General features: G+C 48.5%; 1 protein-coding gene and 1 long non-coding RNA gene across 8 annotated transcripts in view; one reads left to right on the top strand and one right to left on the bottom strand.

Moving 5' to 3' along the window:
• The window catches only part of LOC127474480 (uncharacterized), a 119,497-nt gene extending 103,634 nt beyond the window's left edge, over nucleotides 1–15,863 (bottom strand). For 4 of the 6 annotated variants that reach the window (XR_007905869.1, XR_007905864.1, XR_007905866.1 and 1 more), the window contains exon 1: nucleotides 15,725–15,863. This is a non-coding gene — a long non-coding RNA (uncharacterized LOC127474480). Of the gene's footprint in view, nucleotides 1–15,251; nucleotides 15,415–15,724 lie in introns of those variants that run through there. The other 2 variants (XR_007905865.1, XR_007905868.1) reach the window with 2 other exon arrangements.
• On the top strand, nucleotides 14,582–17,498 carry LOC127474477 (serine/arginine repetitive matrix protein 1-like). 2 transcript variants are annotated; one of them, XM_051795266.1, is made up of 2 exons: nucleotides 14,582–15,365; nucleotides 17,270–17,498. In XM_051795266.1, exons 1-2 carry the CDS (start codon nucleotides 14,678–14,680, stop codon nucleotides 17,386–17,388), a joined length of 807 nt encoding a protein of 268 aa, XP_051651226.1. In that variant the 5' UTR covers nucleotides 14,582–14,677; the 3' UTR covers nucleotides 17,389–17,498. The 2 variants fall into 2 exon arrangements, 1 of the variants encoding a protein (XP_051651226.1); XR_007905863.1 differs by lacking the exon at nucleotides 14,582–15,365 and adding an exon at nucleotides 16,117–17,173.
• The last annotated feature ends 1,106 nt before the right edge of the window (nucleotides 17,499–18,604 follow it).

The raw sequence follows: 18,604 nt of genomic DNA, 5'->3' as shown, positions 1-18,604 counted from the left end.
CTAAACCATCGTGTTCATTAATTATCCTGCCTTTTCCCCACATCCTTACAAAGGACTGAACCAACTATTAAATGCCAGCCCATGCAACGACAGCTCCTCTTCCCTCTTCTATTTTTGATCTGAATTGACTGAAGAATCTCTTGATATTTATCTATCATTGTTTGACATGTCTTAAAGTGGCTTTCAGGTTTATTTATCTTCTCATCTTTTAAAGCAGGTTTAGTCCTTCCTCCATTCTTTATATTGTTTCTTCTCTGATGTACTTAACCAAACATTTGGATTTGAAGCCCTCTTTATTTCTACCCAAATAATACAAAAATGTAATCACCGTCCTATCAGCTCTTATACCACTGATGGAAACAAATTCCCTCCTTCCTCCATCCTCAGATCTGCAGGATCTCTCTCTGATTTACTTCACTGAGTGAGCTGAAATGCCTTCAGAAGAACTGGATCTCACCATCTGCTTTTTAAATCCACCGATATATCCTGGGACATTTTTTTAATCTTGATAAAAGAAAATCCAACTTTTTTCAACACATGGACTGCACTAAGTTCTCCATGTGTAACTAGTTCATGGTCTCTCTTGATGGATACATGCAGATGCTTAGAATTATAAATCTGTCAGGGTTGGGGATAAGTTTTGGGTTGTTATTTTCATTAGTAACCCTGTCTTTTGTTGATGTTTTTTGAGGTAATTGAGTTCGGAAAGGAGAACCAGGAGGCTGTACAAAAAGAACTGGATAACCTCACAGACTTAAATAATTTCAACGGCAGAAGATGAACAGTAAAATAACTGGGCATAATAAATATTGCCAGCAGGTAAACAGCTCCTTAATTTGGAAACTATGAAGGAGGAAAAATCCCAGCTCATTACAAAGTGACCGCAGGTCATCAGAGTGACACACCTGCTAAATAAAGCAACTGTGACCCCAATTTATGGCTGCCTGGAAAACTCACCTAATTACTGTGCGTGCCCTGCTTAAGGAAGATGGATTCAGACTCGAGCACGGAAAGAGAGGTAGTTTTAGGTAAAAAATGGCAACAGATGGTGAGCTCTGCCTTGCAACTGTGAGTTCAGGGCTTGCCAGAATGCAGTGACCTGGTCCACTTCACTGTAAGATGAAAATGGAAAAAAAAAAACAAACCAAAGAAAATAGGATGTTGTCTGATCACTAGCAGTGGTCTTAGACCTGGAAATATGATTTCTAAGCCAAGATCAATGCAAGCAGTCAAAGGACTCTCTCTAGACTATGAGTGTATGAGGAGACTATAAGAAGAATATAGTAAACCATGAGTAGCATAGAGCACAGAGGAGTAGCAGCATAAATGGAGAGACAGGGGGGAATGACACAGGAGCACCAGTTCCAAAATGAAAGGCAGGACCATGAGGTTTGTGAGGCAGGAAATGGAGGACAAGTCAAGCAGTCGTTTCGTGCAGCCTCAGCTGCAAACAGCAGCAAACAACAGCAAAATTATTAAGAACAGTTTCCTTAACCATTTAACTTTCTCCTTTGATTATCACTTCCAACTGCACACCAAAGCCCAGCACAGCAGCTAAACTCACCACAGACTGCAGAAGTCCTGGAGGACACACAGAGATCCTAAGGGACACTGTGTTCATGCTGGTTTAACAGCGCTGGCTGCCAGCAAACCAAGGTGCAGATTCAGCTCAGATCTGAGCCATGATCAGGCCCAGTTTGGGGGGGGTCAGGAGAATGGAAAACTCAATACTGAACACAGACCAGCAGCTTTGTTTGCTTACCTGACTGAAGAGGTAGTAAGTGATATAATTCCTGGTCATAAAAGCATTAGAGTAATAAACATGAGCAAAGAGGCACAAGGCAAAGTCTGCAATTATCATTAAAAAAGTAGGCATGAAATGGCCCTTCTAAATGTTAGGCTGGCAATTTGAAGGCTTTCAATACCCTGAATGGTCTGAAAGCTGGAATCTTTCTTCTACCTCTAATAATTGAAATAAAAAAATACCTGTCCTTAAGTCAGACTTTGGTTATTTTAAGGTACAAATTATATAGCATTTATACAACATCTGGCTTTCTATATCAAGAGATAAAACTGAGAATCCTAGGAAGCCATTCCAAGTTTAATATTCTTACTATAAGTTAGCATTAACTCTGCAGGGGTATCACAAACACTTTTAGCAATAAGCATGTTGGATCAGGAAATCAAGGTAAGAAAAGAGAATTATCAAGTACTGAAGAAATAAATGACTCAAAAGCTCTGCTATCTAAAATAACCCCTTCGACAAAAAAAAAAAAAAAAATGGACAGAAACTGCAACACAGTCCTTCAGAAAGCAAACAAAAACAGACATTCTGATTCTCTGCAAAGAAATGTCTTAAAAACAATTGCAGAAGAACATACTTGATGCAAGGAAAGAGGGAAATGGTCACTATTAATGGAATGCCTTAGTGAGAACAGGAATGCACGGACAACGATCCTACATGATTTTTTAAGAGTCCAAATTATTGGTAATAACATCTGCCATGGTGGTTCACTCATTATTTCATCAGTGCCAAGTACACACCACTGCTACTGAGCAAGTGAGAGCACCTCTAGCAGCTAATAAGTTCCCCCAAACACATCACAAGCAACACTTTTGACACCTAAAATAAGTTGTAAGATTCACACGTGCAGTAGGGCAACATAACCTCACTGAAGTTCTAATTTAGACTAACGGAGAAGTAATAAGAGGAGTGGTAATTTTATGGGCACGAAGCCTAAAACATTTATTTGGAAGCTAGCAGTCCCTGAAGGAATTTCTACATCAGTAATAAGTCAAACCTGAATGCCCCAAAACATGATAATTAAAGGGCAGAACAAATCCTTTAAGAGAAAAATAACCATAGTTACAAATGCACGGTAATGAGTCATGTAAAAAGAAAAACAAAATATTTCCAGTATGTGAGCCAGATGACTGCTGGACCACATCAGTTTATGGTAAAACACAAGAACAGATTTTTAAACATTTGAAGATAAGCTCTTCAAAAGCCAGCATCATCCTGGGCCAACACATTAATCTCATGGTAACAAAATGACATATCTTTCCATGAAATCTAAATTTAAGATTCCTTCTTTATTCCTGAACTAATTTCTGCACCACGGCTTCAGGCACTCAACATCTCTGAAGTTAATTCCTCCATTAATTCCATGTTTCTTTCAATAAAAGGCACTAACCCTTCTGTATTTACACAACCAAGTCAAACACCAGCGCTTGTAAGAACGGGCAATAAGCAAATCAACAGGAAGCACGGTCAACAGAGAGGATTATGGAAGATCCAGGAAGACATTCCATGTGTAGGACGACGGCCTAGCAAGGGTAGGAGCTCCAGAACTGCTGCCTTGTCGTGGAGCTGAGCATGGGATGACACACCTCCTTTTACTCATGAGGTGGGTAAGATAATAATATAATAAAAAGTTTATAAAAGTCAATTGATAGACCCCTGGAGTTAGCAAAACTCCGTAGCAAGATGTACTAGGAACATGAATTAGTAATAAGCAGATGAAATACAGAAAAGCTCTAGGAACTGTTCAAATGTGATTTTTGTGTACAAAGGAAACATTTCTGTTTAACTTTTTATATTAAGCTGTGGACTTGGCAGTGCTGGGTTAATCACTGGACTAAATCTTAAAGGTCTTTTCCAGCCTAAGCCATTCTGTGGGTTTATTCTGGTCTCCCTGTGCTGGTCATCTGTCAGTTCTTCACAATCTCAGGTTTTTAATCTTACCCAGTCAGGGTTTCTGTCCTTCTGCGCTTTCAGAACTGCTGCCCAGAGACATCACCCCCCTCACTGCCTCCTCTGCTGTGCCCTCTGTGCTGGCAACACTGAGCCACACACATCAAATTCCCCAGAAGGAAACCTGACTGTGGATGCATCTCAAGACAGTTTGGGCTCATCCCTTTCCCTGCAGGGCTGGGGAATCCCCAGCCCCTGCTGCCTAGGCCTCCTTCTCTGCAGGCCCAAATCTTATTTACAACACTCACAGGAGATGAAGAACTTAGCAGCAGAATTTCAAATACAAACAGCTTGAATTCTGAGTTACCAGTGAAGCTGGTTAACATAATGTAATACTTAAATATGCTCTTATAAACCACAGGAGGGATTCGGCAGTAGATGGTACTATTAATATAAATATTATTTAACAGAACCCTTGAGAGGCACAGAATGTAGAACTAGAGGGGTCAGATGAGCAACGATTAGCTGAAAGAAACATATATTTACGATCCTCATCCATTTTAAACTAAATGCTGGGAGGGAAATTTATTCTGAGGTCAGTTCGGTAAGAAACACTGCTACAAGATCAGTCCTAAAAGCAAATATCCTGAGAACCAGCATTCATCTAGTACATACAGTGGAGATGCCAGGGAAACATACCTTAAAACCACAAGATGGGAAGTCACTTACTCAGAGGCCCTGATCTACAGAAAACAAACAGATATGATTATTCCACATATGAGGAAGGACTTGGGGGTACTAGTAGAGCAGAAGTTTAACATGCCCTGGTCACATGCAATTGCATTCCAGAAAACAACCATGTCCTGAGCTCATCCCACAGCGTGGGCAGCAAGTGAGGGGACAATTCTGCCCCTCTGCCCTGCTCAGGTGAGACCCCACCTGCAGAGCTGCCTCCAGCTCTGGGTTCCAACAGCAAAAGGACATGGAGCTGCTGGAGGGAGTCCAGAGGAGGCCATGGAGATGCTCCAAGGGTTGAAGCCCCTCTCTGCTCTAGAGAGAGGCTGGGAGAGCTGGGGGTGTTCAGCCTAGAGAAGGCAAGGCTCTGGGGAGACCTTAGAGCCTCTTCCAGTGCTTAAAGGGGCTCCAAGAGAATGGGAGAGGGACTTTGGACAAAGGCCTGGAGTGACAGGACAAGGGGGAATGACTTCAGACTGACTGAGGGTAGGGTTAGATTAGATGTTGGAAAAATTCTTGGCTGTGAGGGTGGGGAGGCCCTGGCACAGGTTGCCCAGAGAAGCTGGGGCTGCCCCATCCCTGGAAGTGTTCAAAGCCAGGCTGGATGGGGCTTGGAGCAACCTGGGCTAGCGGAAGGTGTCCCTGCCCATGGCAGGGAGTGGGACTGGATGACCTTTAAGGTCATTTCCAACCAAAACCATTCTATGACCCCACGGTCCCATTCTTCACTCCAGAAATCCTTAAGTTATGAACCAGACCACTGCAATCCACAGGAGGATTGCCTTAAGCACTACTAAGAGCCTAGGATGGATTTTGCCCACCCTCATGCTTTGGGTACCTGGTGGCAGTGACGGAAAGCTGATCTTAAAGAGTCTGACTGCAACTAAATTCTGTAACACCAACAGAACAGGGCACCCCTGTGAGAGGCATCCCTCACAAGGACAGAGTGCATGAAGAGAACTTACCTACACCTGCCCTTCCTTGCTGGAATTTCTACTCCCTTGTACACTCTTTCTTTACATTTCCAGAACCACCAAAACACAAAAGATAACCTCAAAGAAGCGAAGTCTCCTCTTGCCGCAGGAAAAGCCAAAAAACAACTGAAGAAAACAGACAAATGCCACTCCCAGGAAAAGGATACTTAGTCACTCCATTTTTGTTTCCTGTAAGGAAGACTGAAGATGAGACCTAGGACGGACACTGACTGCAGGCACAGCCATGAAGGGACATTTCAGTGGAAAAGTCAGGAAGTGGGAAAAGAATCACTGCAACCTCCTCCAAAGACTTAATGCATTTCTGCCCAAGTTACTAGAAAGTACAACACAGTTAAAAAACATTGGTTAAGATCTTTGCAAAGATTTACGGATCAAATATGAAAATTAAATAAGCCTAGCACAGTTTACCCAGGAGAAATGTCGCAGGCCAGAAGAGGTGTCAGTTTATATGGCAACATTAGAGCTGTACAATAATTAATGTTGACACAACTACCAAAGAGACTGCCATCTGAAAGTCTCAGAGCTGACTTCCAGTTTTCATCTAACCAGCAAGATTTTTCTGAAGTAGCAGAATTTAGAAAAAAAAAATAGATTACAGTCTTTGTCTACCAGGAATTGCACACACATCACAACCCCCTGCTTCAAAGTAGACTTTACTTCGGGTAAATAGAATTTTGTCGTGGTAACTGATCCCGTAAGAAACTGCCAGAAGATGCATTAGTACTTTATCAGCCCACAGCATCTGGAACAGAATTAAACCTATCCGAGGTAATAGGAGTACTTTGTAATTTCAAAGCTGAACATCGACCAAAGAGATAAATACAACCAGATATATTCCTACAGAGAACATGACCAGGATAACATTAGACAGGACAAATTGTGTTTATAATATTTACCTGATCCAGCAACTACGAGAATAATCTTACATAAACCTTCTCAGAGTAACTTTACCCACAGGAACACAAAGTTTGGTTTACAGGAAAAGAACAGAAGGGTTTGTTTTTTAAACCAGCGGTCTTTAAACTGCCAGGGGCTACAAAACATCCTGAAAAGGGGGAAGGCCATGAAAAAGCTGAAAAATGGAGCAATGAGGGTCCCAATTTGGAGCCTGAAAGCTCTTGTAGGAATCACACTCCACATGTGCTTGCAGTAGTGAAGGACTGGACCCTGCCATCCAGGCTGCACCATGAGAATCTACTTTCCATGCTGCTGTAATTGAAAGAGTGCTCTAACAGATGCTTCTCTCCCATTACAACATTGAAGGTCTGGGTTAACCCATCAAACCTCTCTACCAGCATTTTTCCCTCAACTATATTACACAATTTTGGTCTCCAGCACAAATTACTGCTGCTTATAGATGTGACTCATTCAGTGCTGAAGTAATACTGCTTTTGAGGAACTCAGCTTTACTCAATAAATAACATTTCAGCTCACAATTCCTGGTTACTTCTCCACAGTCATCATCACTGACTTTTTTTTCTCCAGCATTCAGCAAGGACTTCCTCATGAATGTCAGCAATTCCATTAACAAGGACTGGGAGAACAGAGGTTCCCACTGAACTCCCACTGAAATACTACAGCTGAGCTCTGCCCTTCTTAACCCCTTTTATCCTCAACATCAGTAATAGATGAAACCTGCAGTTCCTTGAAAAAAACAAACAGAAGGCTTTTTCCTAAGCCACAAAAACACACAAAAAACCAAAATACTACCCCCCAAAAAAACCCCAAACAAATAATAATAAAAAATGACGGAACAAAACAACAACAAAAAACCCAACACAAAACCACAAAAACCCAAACCAAAACCAAAAACTAAATAAAAAAACCCAAACAAACAAACCCCACAACACTCAAATAGTTGTGCTATATATCAGGCTGATCAGAACAGATTCATTCAGTGCTAATGAAACCTCACTGAAGTTCCTCTGACCTCATTCCTGTTCCATATATTGTGTGTTCACCACTAAATTTAAGCGGGTTTTTTTACATTCAAAACACTGATTTTTAGGTCAATATTGTTTTAAAGGTGTCTGGATTACCAAAACCAGACAGGGCTAATAATCCAAAGATTAAAGTTGGTTTAGTTCCTTTTTTTACGGGCAAGGTGCACAATCCTCTCTCAGAGCTAGCAGGACAATAATCTTTGGGAAGCAGCTGATCCCATAAAGCTGGATCCTCTGTTTGGCTTTCAGTTTATACAAACAACTGCAGGCTTCCCTGAACAGATGCCCATGGGCACAGATAAGAAGGAAAGAGCAGGAATCAGACGACCTGGCTCGAACAGGGGCCACTGCTGCCGCTCCAGGAGAAAGGCAGGTTGTTGGAACTGGGGCTGACAAGGAAGCTGGAGTGACAAGTGGCAGGAACTCCATCCAGGAGCCCACACAGCAATCCCTGGCAGCCCTGGCGCTGCGGGTCTCCTCCGGCAGAGGGCAATGCTGGAAAAATCGCCCGGAAAGGAGCGGAATATCTCATGGAATCGAGACGTCGCCGACATCTGCCTCGGAACACACGCAGCACTTAATGCTGCAGGATTTTAACGCTGCTGCTCCACCGAGGCTTTTCTTACAGATGCGTTTTCTCCACCTGCATCCTACCAAGTAAAAAAAATACCTACTGCTTTCCAGATTTGGAATCTGCTCTGTATCAATGGGATAAACGTAATCCTGATTGCTCCGGGGTCCTGGAGCGCTGCCACAAAGTCACAGAAATTAGGATTTAAAGATCTCCCACGAGCTACAGATGATACGGCAACACGCAGCAGATGTTGACAGATTAACAAGTTATGCTAAAATTAAAAAAAAAAAAGGGGGGGGGTGGGGAACGACACTGCAGAACCGGGAATGATACAGCAACTACACCCTGTTAAAAAGCATTAAAAGCGCTTTCAGTTTACAAAACACATCCAGATAATAGCCAGAAATGTCCTTTTCCCTCCTCCTGCTGGATGTAAACACGGTGGCTTGGAGGCATCGTCTCCCTCCCAGGAGACTTCACAGCTGCTCACATGAGCTGCTGCGTAGCAAGAAATCTCCCAAGTTCCAATAATCCGACACCAGGATCCGTCCTGCTCCAGACACGTCTCCCCGATGATCCACCACCACCAACCACCCAGTACCCGGCCCCTGGGAAACACCTTAGTGTGCCGATGTAAATAATAATCAGGATAAAACCAGGCAAATGCTTGGTTTCTTTCTGAATAGGCTTAAACTGAACCTCAGCTGGATTCTCCCTTATTTCCTCTGCACGCTGGAATTCATGAGGCCAGCACCTGCCTTCATTTTACATCTCTATTTTAGCAGAAGCTCCTAGAAAAGATGCTACAGTTACGTTAAAATTCAGTAACCTGAGCATAACACAGGTATTATTTAAAATAGCACATTTTGGGAGTATTCCATATAGGATGCTATTAAATGAGTAAAAAACCCATCTTTCTTTTCTGGAAATCTGTAAGCTACCAAAAAAATATACCTGACGACAACACTGATGAAAAAGAACTAGCCCAGATTCAAGATATATTTTCCAGAGAGACCCAAACTTACTCCACACCTACAGCAGGAGAAGCTTTGTGGATGGTGTTCGACCCAACCTAATAATCACTATAAAAAAACCCAAGGATTACTTCAGGCTCAGCACTACAGGAGCTGCACTGAAATGGGTATATTTTGGGGTGGCACACAGGGAAATCAGCTTGTTTCAGGGGCAGAAATACCTAGATTTCGTAACAGCAGAGCATGATGCTCACCAGATTTCCCTCTCCTCATTCTGCTCAACTCACATGCCCCTCCTCAGGCAACCTATTGCTGCTTCTAACACTTGGCAAGACAACATGAAGGGGAAAAAAATAAAATAAATTAAAAAATTAATAATATCATCTAAATATTACTACTACGCTGACTTCACAAGTTTTCTGTTCAGATGAGACTCCTGCTCAGCACTCTGCACACATAAGCACGCCATGGGCTTGGCTGCAATAGAGTAAGAATTTGAAATACAGGATAGAAAAAATAAGATGACTGCTTTAGAATTTACAGACTCTGCTGATTTTCCACGCAACTGCACAATTTATGTTGCTTAACAGGACCTGTTCCTTAAAGAAAACACATTCAGAGGAGTGTTTGTAAAATCGTGACTTACAAATGGTGTTATAAATGCCTTTTAAATAATTTGTTTCCCAGTTTCTTTTGTTTATATTTTAGTAAGAAACCTCTAGCCTAGCAAGAATAATAAAAAACCTCACCATCAGCTCATTAATGCTTCCTAATTGTGAAAAAGTAATTCTCAAATAACAGTGCCCTGAAATTCAGCTCTCTATGAAACAAAGCAGGACTATTTCCCCTTATCCAAAAAACTTCCCACAAGTTTAGACTACGGGGTTCATAAAACAAACCATTGTCAACAGCAAAACTTCCATGTCCATATTCATTAAAACTATTGAAAACAAGCGTATTATTACAATCATCACTTTTCTGTTGTCCTGACAAATAAATCACTTTTATATACGAAACTCAGAAAACATTTTCAGCTTGATTCCTTTTCTACCATCATTAATATTTTTGCTGCACAGACGTCAGCCTTTCAGAGATCTCCAAACTTGTGTCTGATAAGAAGCACGACATGGGGGCATTTAAAAACTTCCCTCCAGAGCTCAAAATAGCTCATGAAAACTCCTAAACCAGGACCCTCTACAAGCTTTAAATTCCCAGATCAGGAATCTACGGAAGGATGAAATCTCTGACCTTGGTAAGGGTAGAACTCAGCACAAACAACTCCCATTTCCAGCCTCGCTGTTAGACAACAACGCCACGTCTGCTGGCCGAGGTGCAGCATCCTGAGGGACTGGAAAAGGACGGGGGGGCGGGGGGGTGGTTTTACTGGATTTGCACGAAATCCAAAGCCAAAAGAAAAATACTCTTTATGCTGAAATTCATGACAAACAATTGCAGCCCCGTTAATTTCATCTCCAGCCGTTTAGAAAACCACGAGTCGGGATCCGAAATTATCATCGAACTGACTTGAAAGAACTGCCGGGGAGAGATTTTTCTTTTTTTTCTTTTTTAACTTTGTATTTCAGTGTTCCTGTTTGCAAGTGCTCCCACCCTTTACGTGACAGTATTTTCAAGCTCCTGTTCTGGCGCTACCAATAATTCCAGGAGCAAGATGTTTACGGAAAAACACCGTGCAAATATGGCACGAAGTACAGCTAAGTCATGCTATACACGAGGTCAAAAAACCATGACTGCATGTTTTCACTTTTAAATATAAAAGAAATCTAGTGAACACGTGATTACAGCAATTAAAATCTAGCCTGGATTAAAGAAATCCTCTTAATTTTAACCATATAAGAGGCTACTAGAGCATAAACAAACATTTTTTCAAGTAATTTCACCATTTCCCTTTTTATTAAAACTGAAAATAAAAGGTTTCACTACTTCCTACTGCAAAACCAATACAAACACTAATTTAAATATATCCTTTTCGGCTGCTTTCTGAATGCTTACAAGGAGTAAAACAGCAACCTTTTTGCCACTGAAATTTGGCAAACCATTAGAGACCCTAAAATGAAACTTCTGAGCATCTCTTTTAGAGATAAATGGGGGTTGTTTATATAAAAAGTGAAGAGAACTGGCACAATACCTATTTTTCAGAGCCCTTTTTTTTTCATATACGTTGTACTCGTCACCAAAACAGCTCTGTGGAACACAGTGTGCAGCACACATTGTGCCCTGTCATGAGCTGACAGCAAATGAAGAGAAGGTGAACCAAGTTACAAAACAAGATATTCTTTTTTTTCCCCCCCCTCTCGCCGCCCGAGAAGATAAACGATCTTAGTTATATTAAAGAGAAATGGGATACAGGATGCAAAGGCCTCCTTCTACATTAACTGCATCTCCCCAACAAAAATAGAGAAAGCAATTTCCTGGTGCATCAATTCCACCAGCAATTCCACGTACACTCGGAATTCCGAGGCGCTGGCACGCCCGTGTCACTGCACACCTCCAGGTACCCTCTAATCTCCAACACTCATCCCTGTTAATTTCCTGTATTAAGGTAGGGTTCTTTTTTCCCCCAAAACACCAGGATATGCGGATATGCCTGCACAGACCAAGTGCACCACCCGGGCTGAATAAACATATTTCTGTAGGTAACACTGTGTCAAATTACTCCTGTAACCAACACACAACACCAGCTCTCCCAGCACATGCCACGGACGGCCGGTTACCACCCCAGTCCTTCCACCCCTACAGTGCCACTCACTCCTTTGACTAACTTCTGGTTATTTTAATGCCCTATTCCCTCCTCACCCACAGCACTCAGTATCTGGAAACCCTCGTTATTTCAGATGCAAAAAACTGAATTGATAAAGTCAAGATGGAAGAGAAGCTGAAGAATGTGAAGCATCACAAACCCTTCCCGAACCATTTACCGGGCTAGATCAGCATAAAACTGCAAACCTCATCTTTCCATCCTCCTTCTCATGTTCCATATTTGTAGGGCATTAAAATCCTCCTCCTACCCAAAGACTCCTTTCTAGTGCAATTTTAAATATCTGTGCACGGTGCTCACCATTCGTTATAAAACCCTCTCTTCCTCTTCTTGACCCAGCCTCGCTGATCTGCTGTTATTTAACTCTTGAGGGCTACTTGAGAGTCACCACATTATTAGTGGTTATGTAATTCTTAAAAATACACTGAATTTTTTGCATTTTGAAGCAGCACAGTAGAAACACACACAACCAAACACACAGGTTTTTTTCCACTCCTCCTCCACTTACTCTAAACCAAAACATCTTAGTGATCTAGAAAAGCCGACTTCCATATTTTTTTTTCAGCTGGTCGGCCACAAAATCTTTAGCAGTGCAGAAATCTGTACAATGAATGCAAGCCTACAGAAAACAGATGTCCTTTCCTCCGTGGCTTCCCACAGACCCTAGGTGAGTTGTCCCACTGCCTGCAGGCTGAAAGCTGCTGATCTAGAACCAAGTATCCTCTTACTGTTTGCTCTGCCACCCGAGAAGTTGCATTAAAATGGCATCACGTTCTACTTAACTCCAAACTGACTTGCCTTTCTCCACGTAACCTACTAACAACCAGTCCACCGGAGCGTTCCGTAAAACCCAATTTCTTCTAGGAACAGCCACGGAAAACAAAACAGTACCATTTTAAAACACCCCGTTTTGCCACGGATTCGGACGTGGCACGAGTCCTTCAGGCTGAAGACTGCTCAACCTACCCATAAATAGGCTCAAAGCTCCAGGCTCAGGAGACTGATAGCTCAATACGATCCTCACAGCGTTCCCTGCTTCACCTACATAAAGAGTCGTGCCGGAGCACTGCCAGGCTGGGCAGACATGGAGCTGCTGCCCTGGCTTGTTGCAGGAGAGCACGGAGGGAGGTGAAAAAAAAATAAAAAGTAACAAAAAAAAAATATCACTGGGCATAAACAGCTCTCCTCGGGAGAGAAACACCTCCCTCTCCGGAGGCCAGAGCCAGCCACGGACAGGCTGTCACGGCTTGGCCATGACAGAGCCGAGAGCCAGGGACAGGCCCTTCAGGAGGTTTAATGGGGCTGGGGCAGAATGGATGCTCACAGTGAGAAAGGCTATGGCAAGAGGGTCCTGGCCACCTCCCCTGGGCAGAGGGGCTTCAGGCCCCCTGGGCTGGTAGCCAGACCCAGGCCCAGTCAGACTCCCCGGAGCAGGAGGGCTCCAGACCCCCACTGTCCCCTGTCAGACCCCATGGACAGGGAGGGCTCCAGACCCTCACTATCCCTGTCAAACACGCTGGACAGGAGAGCTCCAGACCCCCATGTTCTCCCCATCAGACTCTTGTGGACAGAGGGAGTTCCAGACCTCCATGGTTCCTCTCAGACCCCATAAACATAGAGGGCTCCAGACCCCCATGGCCCCTGCCAGACCCCTGCAGACAGGAGGACTCTAGAACCCCACAGTCCTGGTCAGATCCCATGGACAGGAAGGCTCCAAACCCCCATGGTCCCCATGAGACTCCCCTGAGCAGGAGGGCTCCAGACCCCCGTGTTCCACATCAGACCCCGTTGTCAGGAAAGCTCCAGATCCTCAAGATCCCTGTTAAACACCCTGGACAGGAGGCCTGCAGACTCCCATGTTCCTGGTCACACCCCCCAGGATACAGGACGGCTCCAGAACCCCATGCTCCTGGTCACACCCCCAGAACAGGGAAGGTTGCAGACCCCTGTAGTCCCCATGGACAGGAGGGCTCCAGATCTCCACGATCCCTATCAGCCCCCATGAACAAGAACGCTGCAGACCCCCCATGTCCCTGTCAGTCTCTCATAGACAAGAGGGCGGAGGGCTTGAGATCCCCATGGTCCCCATCAGACCTCATGAACAGGGAAGGCTGCAGAACCCCACAGTCCCCATCAGACCCCTATCGTCAAGAGAGCTTCAGACCCCGGTGGTCCCCATCAGACCCCATGAACAGGGAAGGCTGCAGACCCCCATAGTCCCCATCAGACCCCTATCGTCAAGAGAGCGTCAGACCCCAGTGGTCCCTGGCAGTCCTAGTGGACAGGGAAGCTTCCAGACCCCCACAGTCCTGGTCAGACCCCACTGACAGGAGAGCTCCAGACCCCCATGGTCCTGGTCAGACCCCATGTTTCCATCAGACCCCATGGACAGGGAGGTCTTCCAACCCTCAGGATCCCTGTCAGACCCCACTGACAAGAGGGCTCCAGACCCCCACAGTCCCTGTCACACCCCCATGGACACGGGAGGCTCCAGACCCCCCCCCCCGGTCCCTGTCACACCCCCACGGACACAGGAGGCTCCAGACCCCCACGGTCCCTGTCACACCCTCATGGACACAGGAGGCTCCAGACCCCCACGGTTCCCCCTCAGACCTCCCAGGTCCCGGGGGTCCACGTGACCGGGCGCGAGGCGGCGGCGGCACGTGGCCCCGGCCGTAACAAACAGGCGGGTGGGCGAAGGGGGGCGCCAGGGGGGCCCCCCCGGCCGCGCTGCCATTGGCCGGGAGGGCGCGGCGCGCGCGCGGAGGGGTGTGTCCTCGCCGCGCCGCCCACGGCGATTGGCCGGCGGGGGGGCGCGGTGGGCGTGGCCGCCGGTTCCCCCCCCGCCGTCCTCTCGCGCTTCCCCCCCCCTCCCGCCGCCTTGGTGCAGTGCTGAGGAGGCGCCAGGCGGGGGCCGCGCGCGCTTTTCCCGCCCTCGGCGGGGCTGCCGGGACCCCCCTGAGGGCGCCGCTCCCTCACACCCGCCATGGTGGCACCGCCGGCACCCCCGCGCCGCCCCGAGCTGCGCCACTCGCCAGCCCAAGCCCCGTCCCCGCTCCCCGCTTCACCCTCACTCCCGCCGCGAGCCCGCGGGGTGCGCGACCCGCTCCGGCGCTCCCCTCGCGGCCACCGCTTCGCCCCCGCTCTCTCCCCTCACGCACCCACCTGTGGGTGCCTTCGGCCGCTTCCATCATCACCCCCCGGGAGCGAAGCGCTAAATATCCCCGCGGCGGCACCGCCTGTGTCACGGAGCGGGGCTGCGAGCAGCAGTGCGGCCCTCCCCGCCTTCTCCCCCCCCCCCCCGGCCCGCCCCGCTCCGCTCCGCATCTTGTTTTCTCCATACGCACTTGGAAATGCGTATGGAGAAAAAGGGGGATCGGGGGGTGATCGCTGCTATTCCCGCTCCATTCGGGATACCCACGTACCAACGAGGAAGAACAACGCGGCGCAGCCCCGTCCTTCCCCCCCCCCCCCCCCGCGCTGTCACTTGGCTGCTTCCCCCATGTCGCGACGCGCGCACCCCCCCACCACCAGCCATGTCGCGACAGCGCCCCGCGCACCTGCCGCGTCCCCCGACCCGCCGTGTCCTACCGGGAGTGCGGGCAAAGGGGCGCTCGGCTCCCCCTCGGTTCTCCCTGCCCGCGGGAGGCAGCGCGGTGCCGGCGCTGCCCCAGGTGCGCGGGGGCTCCGCGGGTGCGGAGCGGGGGGAGCGGCGGGGAGGGGGCGGCGGGAGCCGAGATGGAGCTGGGATGGAGACGGGATGGAGGAGCGAACCTCCCTCCCCCCCCGAGCTCCCCGCCCCCCTTTCTCCCCCCTCCTCCGGTCCCCCCCCCCGCCGCTTGTGTTTACCTCAAGTTTGAATTTTATCTGCGCAACATGAGCTGGAATGCGGACATGGAGGGCGGGAGGGCGCGCACACGCCCGGCGCTCCGCGGGGACACCGCGGGCACCCCGCGCACACACCCCCCCCTCCGCATCCCCTCCCCGCACACCGCGCCCCGCGCCCCCCGCCCCGGTCCCGCCGGTAACTTACCTCCGCCACCGGCTCTCCTTCTCCTCCTTCTCCTCCTCCTCGTCGTCCCCTCCCCGGGGGAAGGTGCCGCCCGCAGCCCCATCAGCGGGGCGGACACCGCGCTCCCGGCGCGCCGAGACAGGTGCAGCCGGGGCGGGCGGGTCGGGGGGCACCACCGCCTACCCCGCCGCCTCCCCGGGCTCCCCCACTGCTTCCCTCCCTTCCTCCCCACGATGTTGTTTCGTTATATCATGTCCATCATGTGACACCCGGAGGCCTCTCTATGGAAACTTAAAGGGGACTTCCACGTCCGCCGCCGGACCCGCCGGTACCCCCGGGGGGCTGCGAGCCCCGGCGGTGCCCGCCTGCCCTCCCTGCGCTCCCCGCCTGCCCTCCCCGGGGGGCTGCGCTCTCCGCTCCTACGCCCTCTGCTTAAAGCAAGTTGCTGCGCTTGCTTCTTTTATTATTATTGTTATTATTATTGTTAATTAGGGTTGGTTCGGGGTTTGTCGGTTTGGTTTTTTTTTTTCCCTCCTCCTCTTTTCGCACCGGTCGCTACGTGGAACAACCAGGCAGGCACCGTGCGGGGGGATGGACCCCGCTACTGGAGGGTGCGGGATGCGGGGCTCGTCTGCGGCCGCGGTGGATCTCGGATGCTGGAAGCGGCAGAAAAAAACAAAAACAAAAACAAAACAACCAGGAAAAAAAAAAGAAAAAAAGAAAAAGAAAAAAAGAACAAAACTGGGTGGGGAGGGGGAACCCAAACTTGTTTGTGTCGGACTGAGGAGTGGCAGATGTGAGCGGTCCTGCCGGTGCGGAGTCGATGCGGTGGTCGCCACCGCCGGGCTTTGACTCTGCCAGTCGGCAGCGAAGCGATTTCACCGTCCCGACCCGTCGCACCGCCGGCTCCCGACAGCCGGCTGTGCGCCGGGATGCTGGAACGAGCCGCTCCTAGGGATGCGCGCCGGCCGCTGCAACGCTGCCAGCAAGCAGCCAGCCCTTACGGAAGGGAAAAGGGAAGGTGCCGACATTCCCCGTGGTTCGGGCAGCCCCCGGCGCCCCGCGCATCCCGCCAGGAGTGCGGGGCCGGCCGGCGGCAGCGCCGCGTTCCTCCGGCTGCTGTTCCGCCTGCGGTGCTGAAGTGGGTTTTATTCCCCGCTCTCCTGCCCCCAGGATTTGGGATCCGGGAGATAAAGCCCACCCGCTCCACGCTCCCGCCGCCGCGCTGACAACGCGCAGGGGGCTCTCGGGGTTTTCCCAGCGAAAGGTTCCTGCGGGAGGTCCCCAGATTCCGCTCCCGAACCGGTGGCATCACGTCGGTATTGGTGGTCAAGTGCAAGGCTCGAGGGGCTGAATTGAGAGAGGGGGATGGATTCGTTGTCAAAAACTGAAGGAGGAAAAGCAATTCCGCATTCCCTCCTTCCCTACAGCTTCCAGCAGCCCCTTGGCAGATCAAAGCACGACCCACAGGTGCAACAAATTTTAAGTTGGGGATTTAATTTCTTCAGTGTCCCACCGAGTTTTCCTGGTGGGATTCGTATAAACGACTATTTTTCCGACTGCCAGGTCGATGCTGGTGCCTGTTGGCCTCGGGAGGGGACCGGAGCTGCCCGGCCATCCAGGCCCAATCCTGCAATGACGACGGATCATCTCCCTTCTCTCTCCCGTTGGTGCTTTGGGGTTGAAGTACCTGTGCTCTGCCCCTCTCATTTTCAAGTGCCCGTGAAATGAGCTGTGTATCTACAGACCAGTGTTTCAGATAACCTCTGCTATTATTTTATCAAAACTTTCAGGAGTTTTGTAGAAATTAGTAATGATTTTAGCTGAAAAGACTTAATAAAGTGAAAAACACTTTATCCTTCTTTCTTTCCTTCCTTCCTCTCAGAGTCTTCTATTCATCCACTGTACACAACGTTTGTGTTTATCCCTCCTTCCCATCCAATTTTGGGGGAATTTCTTCCTCTGGGTTCCTTTCTGCCATTTATCCAGGCTGCCCCTGTGCCGTGGAGACCACCTCCAGCGTGCCTTGTTTCCCATCTCTCTGGGACTTATTCCCCTGCCTCACTAAGCTTCTTTTTATTCCATATTCCCCCCTTCAAATTCATCCTGAAAGGAGGAAGAGGCTGGAGCTGGGATATAAAGTAGTCTTCCAGGAGCACTGCCAGAACTGATCTGTTTTACTCTGCTGCTGCTGTTGCTGTTCTGCTGTGTCATGGGAAGAGTTTCCTCGCCACACCAGCCCTGGGAAGCGGCACCTCGGGCAGAGCCGCTCGCTGCAAACCCCGGCCGTGCTTTACAAAGCTGGAGGGTAAGTTTGTGTGGCGCAGGATTGAGCCTGGAAGGAGGAGGCACCGCTCGCTTCCCGGGCTCTGACCGGCAGATCGGTGCGCGATGTCGGGAGATTTGCAGGAGGCAGAGTGTCGGCAGCAGCAGTGACAGCGCACCATCACTCAGCTTTATTTCATTTTCTCCAGCCAAGACGCTTTAGGTTACAGCCCAGCAGGAAAGCAAAACGACGCATTTCTATAAAAAGGGCGCCTTTTCTCCCTAATTCGCTTCAAATTCTTGCAAGGAGATGTTGCGCTTAAGAAAGAGCAGGGATTCTGCCTCCTCTTAAAAAATTATGTTAGTTATAAAATCCTGACGATCTTGGCTCCTTCCACCTGAGCCTGTCTCCTTCAAAAACTTACTTTTAAAAACGTGAGGTTTAAACATGACCCTTCTCCCCCCCTCCCCTCCCGAGTTTCTGTTCCCTGGAAAGGCCTGAAGAAGCCTCAGGCTGTGTCTGGCTGTGAATGGAAAAGGTTTGAACAAACACCGGCGCGCACATAAACGTGTATACCCGCGCAGGCACAGGATTTAAAGCATCCCATTGAAGTCCACATATAGGAAAATCCTTCA

Source organism: Manacus candei, unplaced genomic scaffold (genome assembly GCF_025592945.1).
Source record: "Manacus candei isolate 608988 ecotype Guabito, Panama unplaced genomic scaffold, ASM2559294v1 h1tg000042l, whole genome shotgun sequence".
NCBI lineage: Eukaryota > Metazoa > Chordata > Aves > Passeriformes > Pipridae > Manacus > Manacus candei.
This window is presented reverse-complemented; position numbering and strand designations above follow the sequence as displayed.

Excerpts from the sequence above, each read along its gene's own strand:
- LOC127474477 (XM_051795266.1), top strand. The coding sequence starts at position 14,678 with ATGGTGGCACCGCCGGCACCCCCGCGCCGCCCCGAGCTGCGCCACTCG. Across the intron at positions 15,366-17,269 it reads CGGTGCCGGCGCTGCCCCAG|GTCGATGCTGGTGCCTGTTG; the intron begins GTGCGCGGGGGC and ends TCCGACTGCCAG.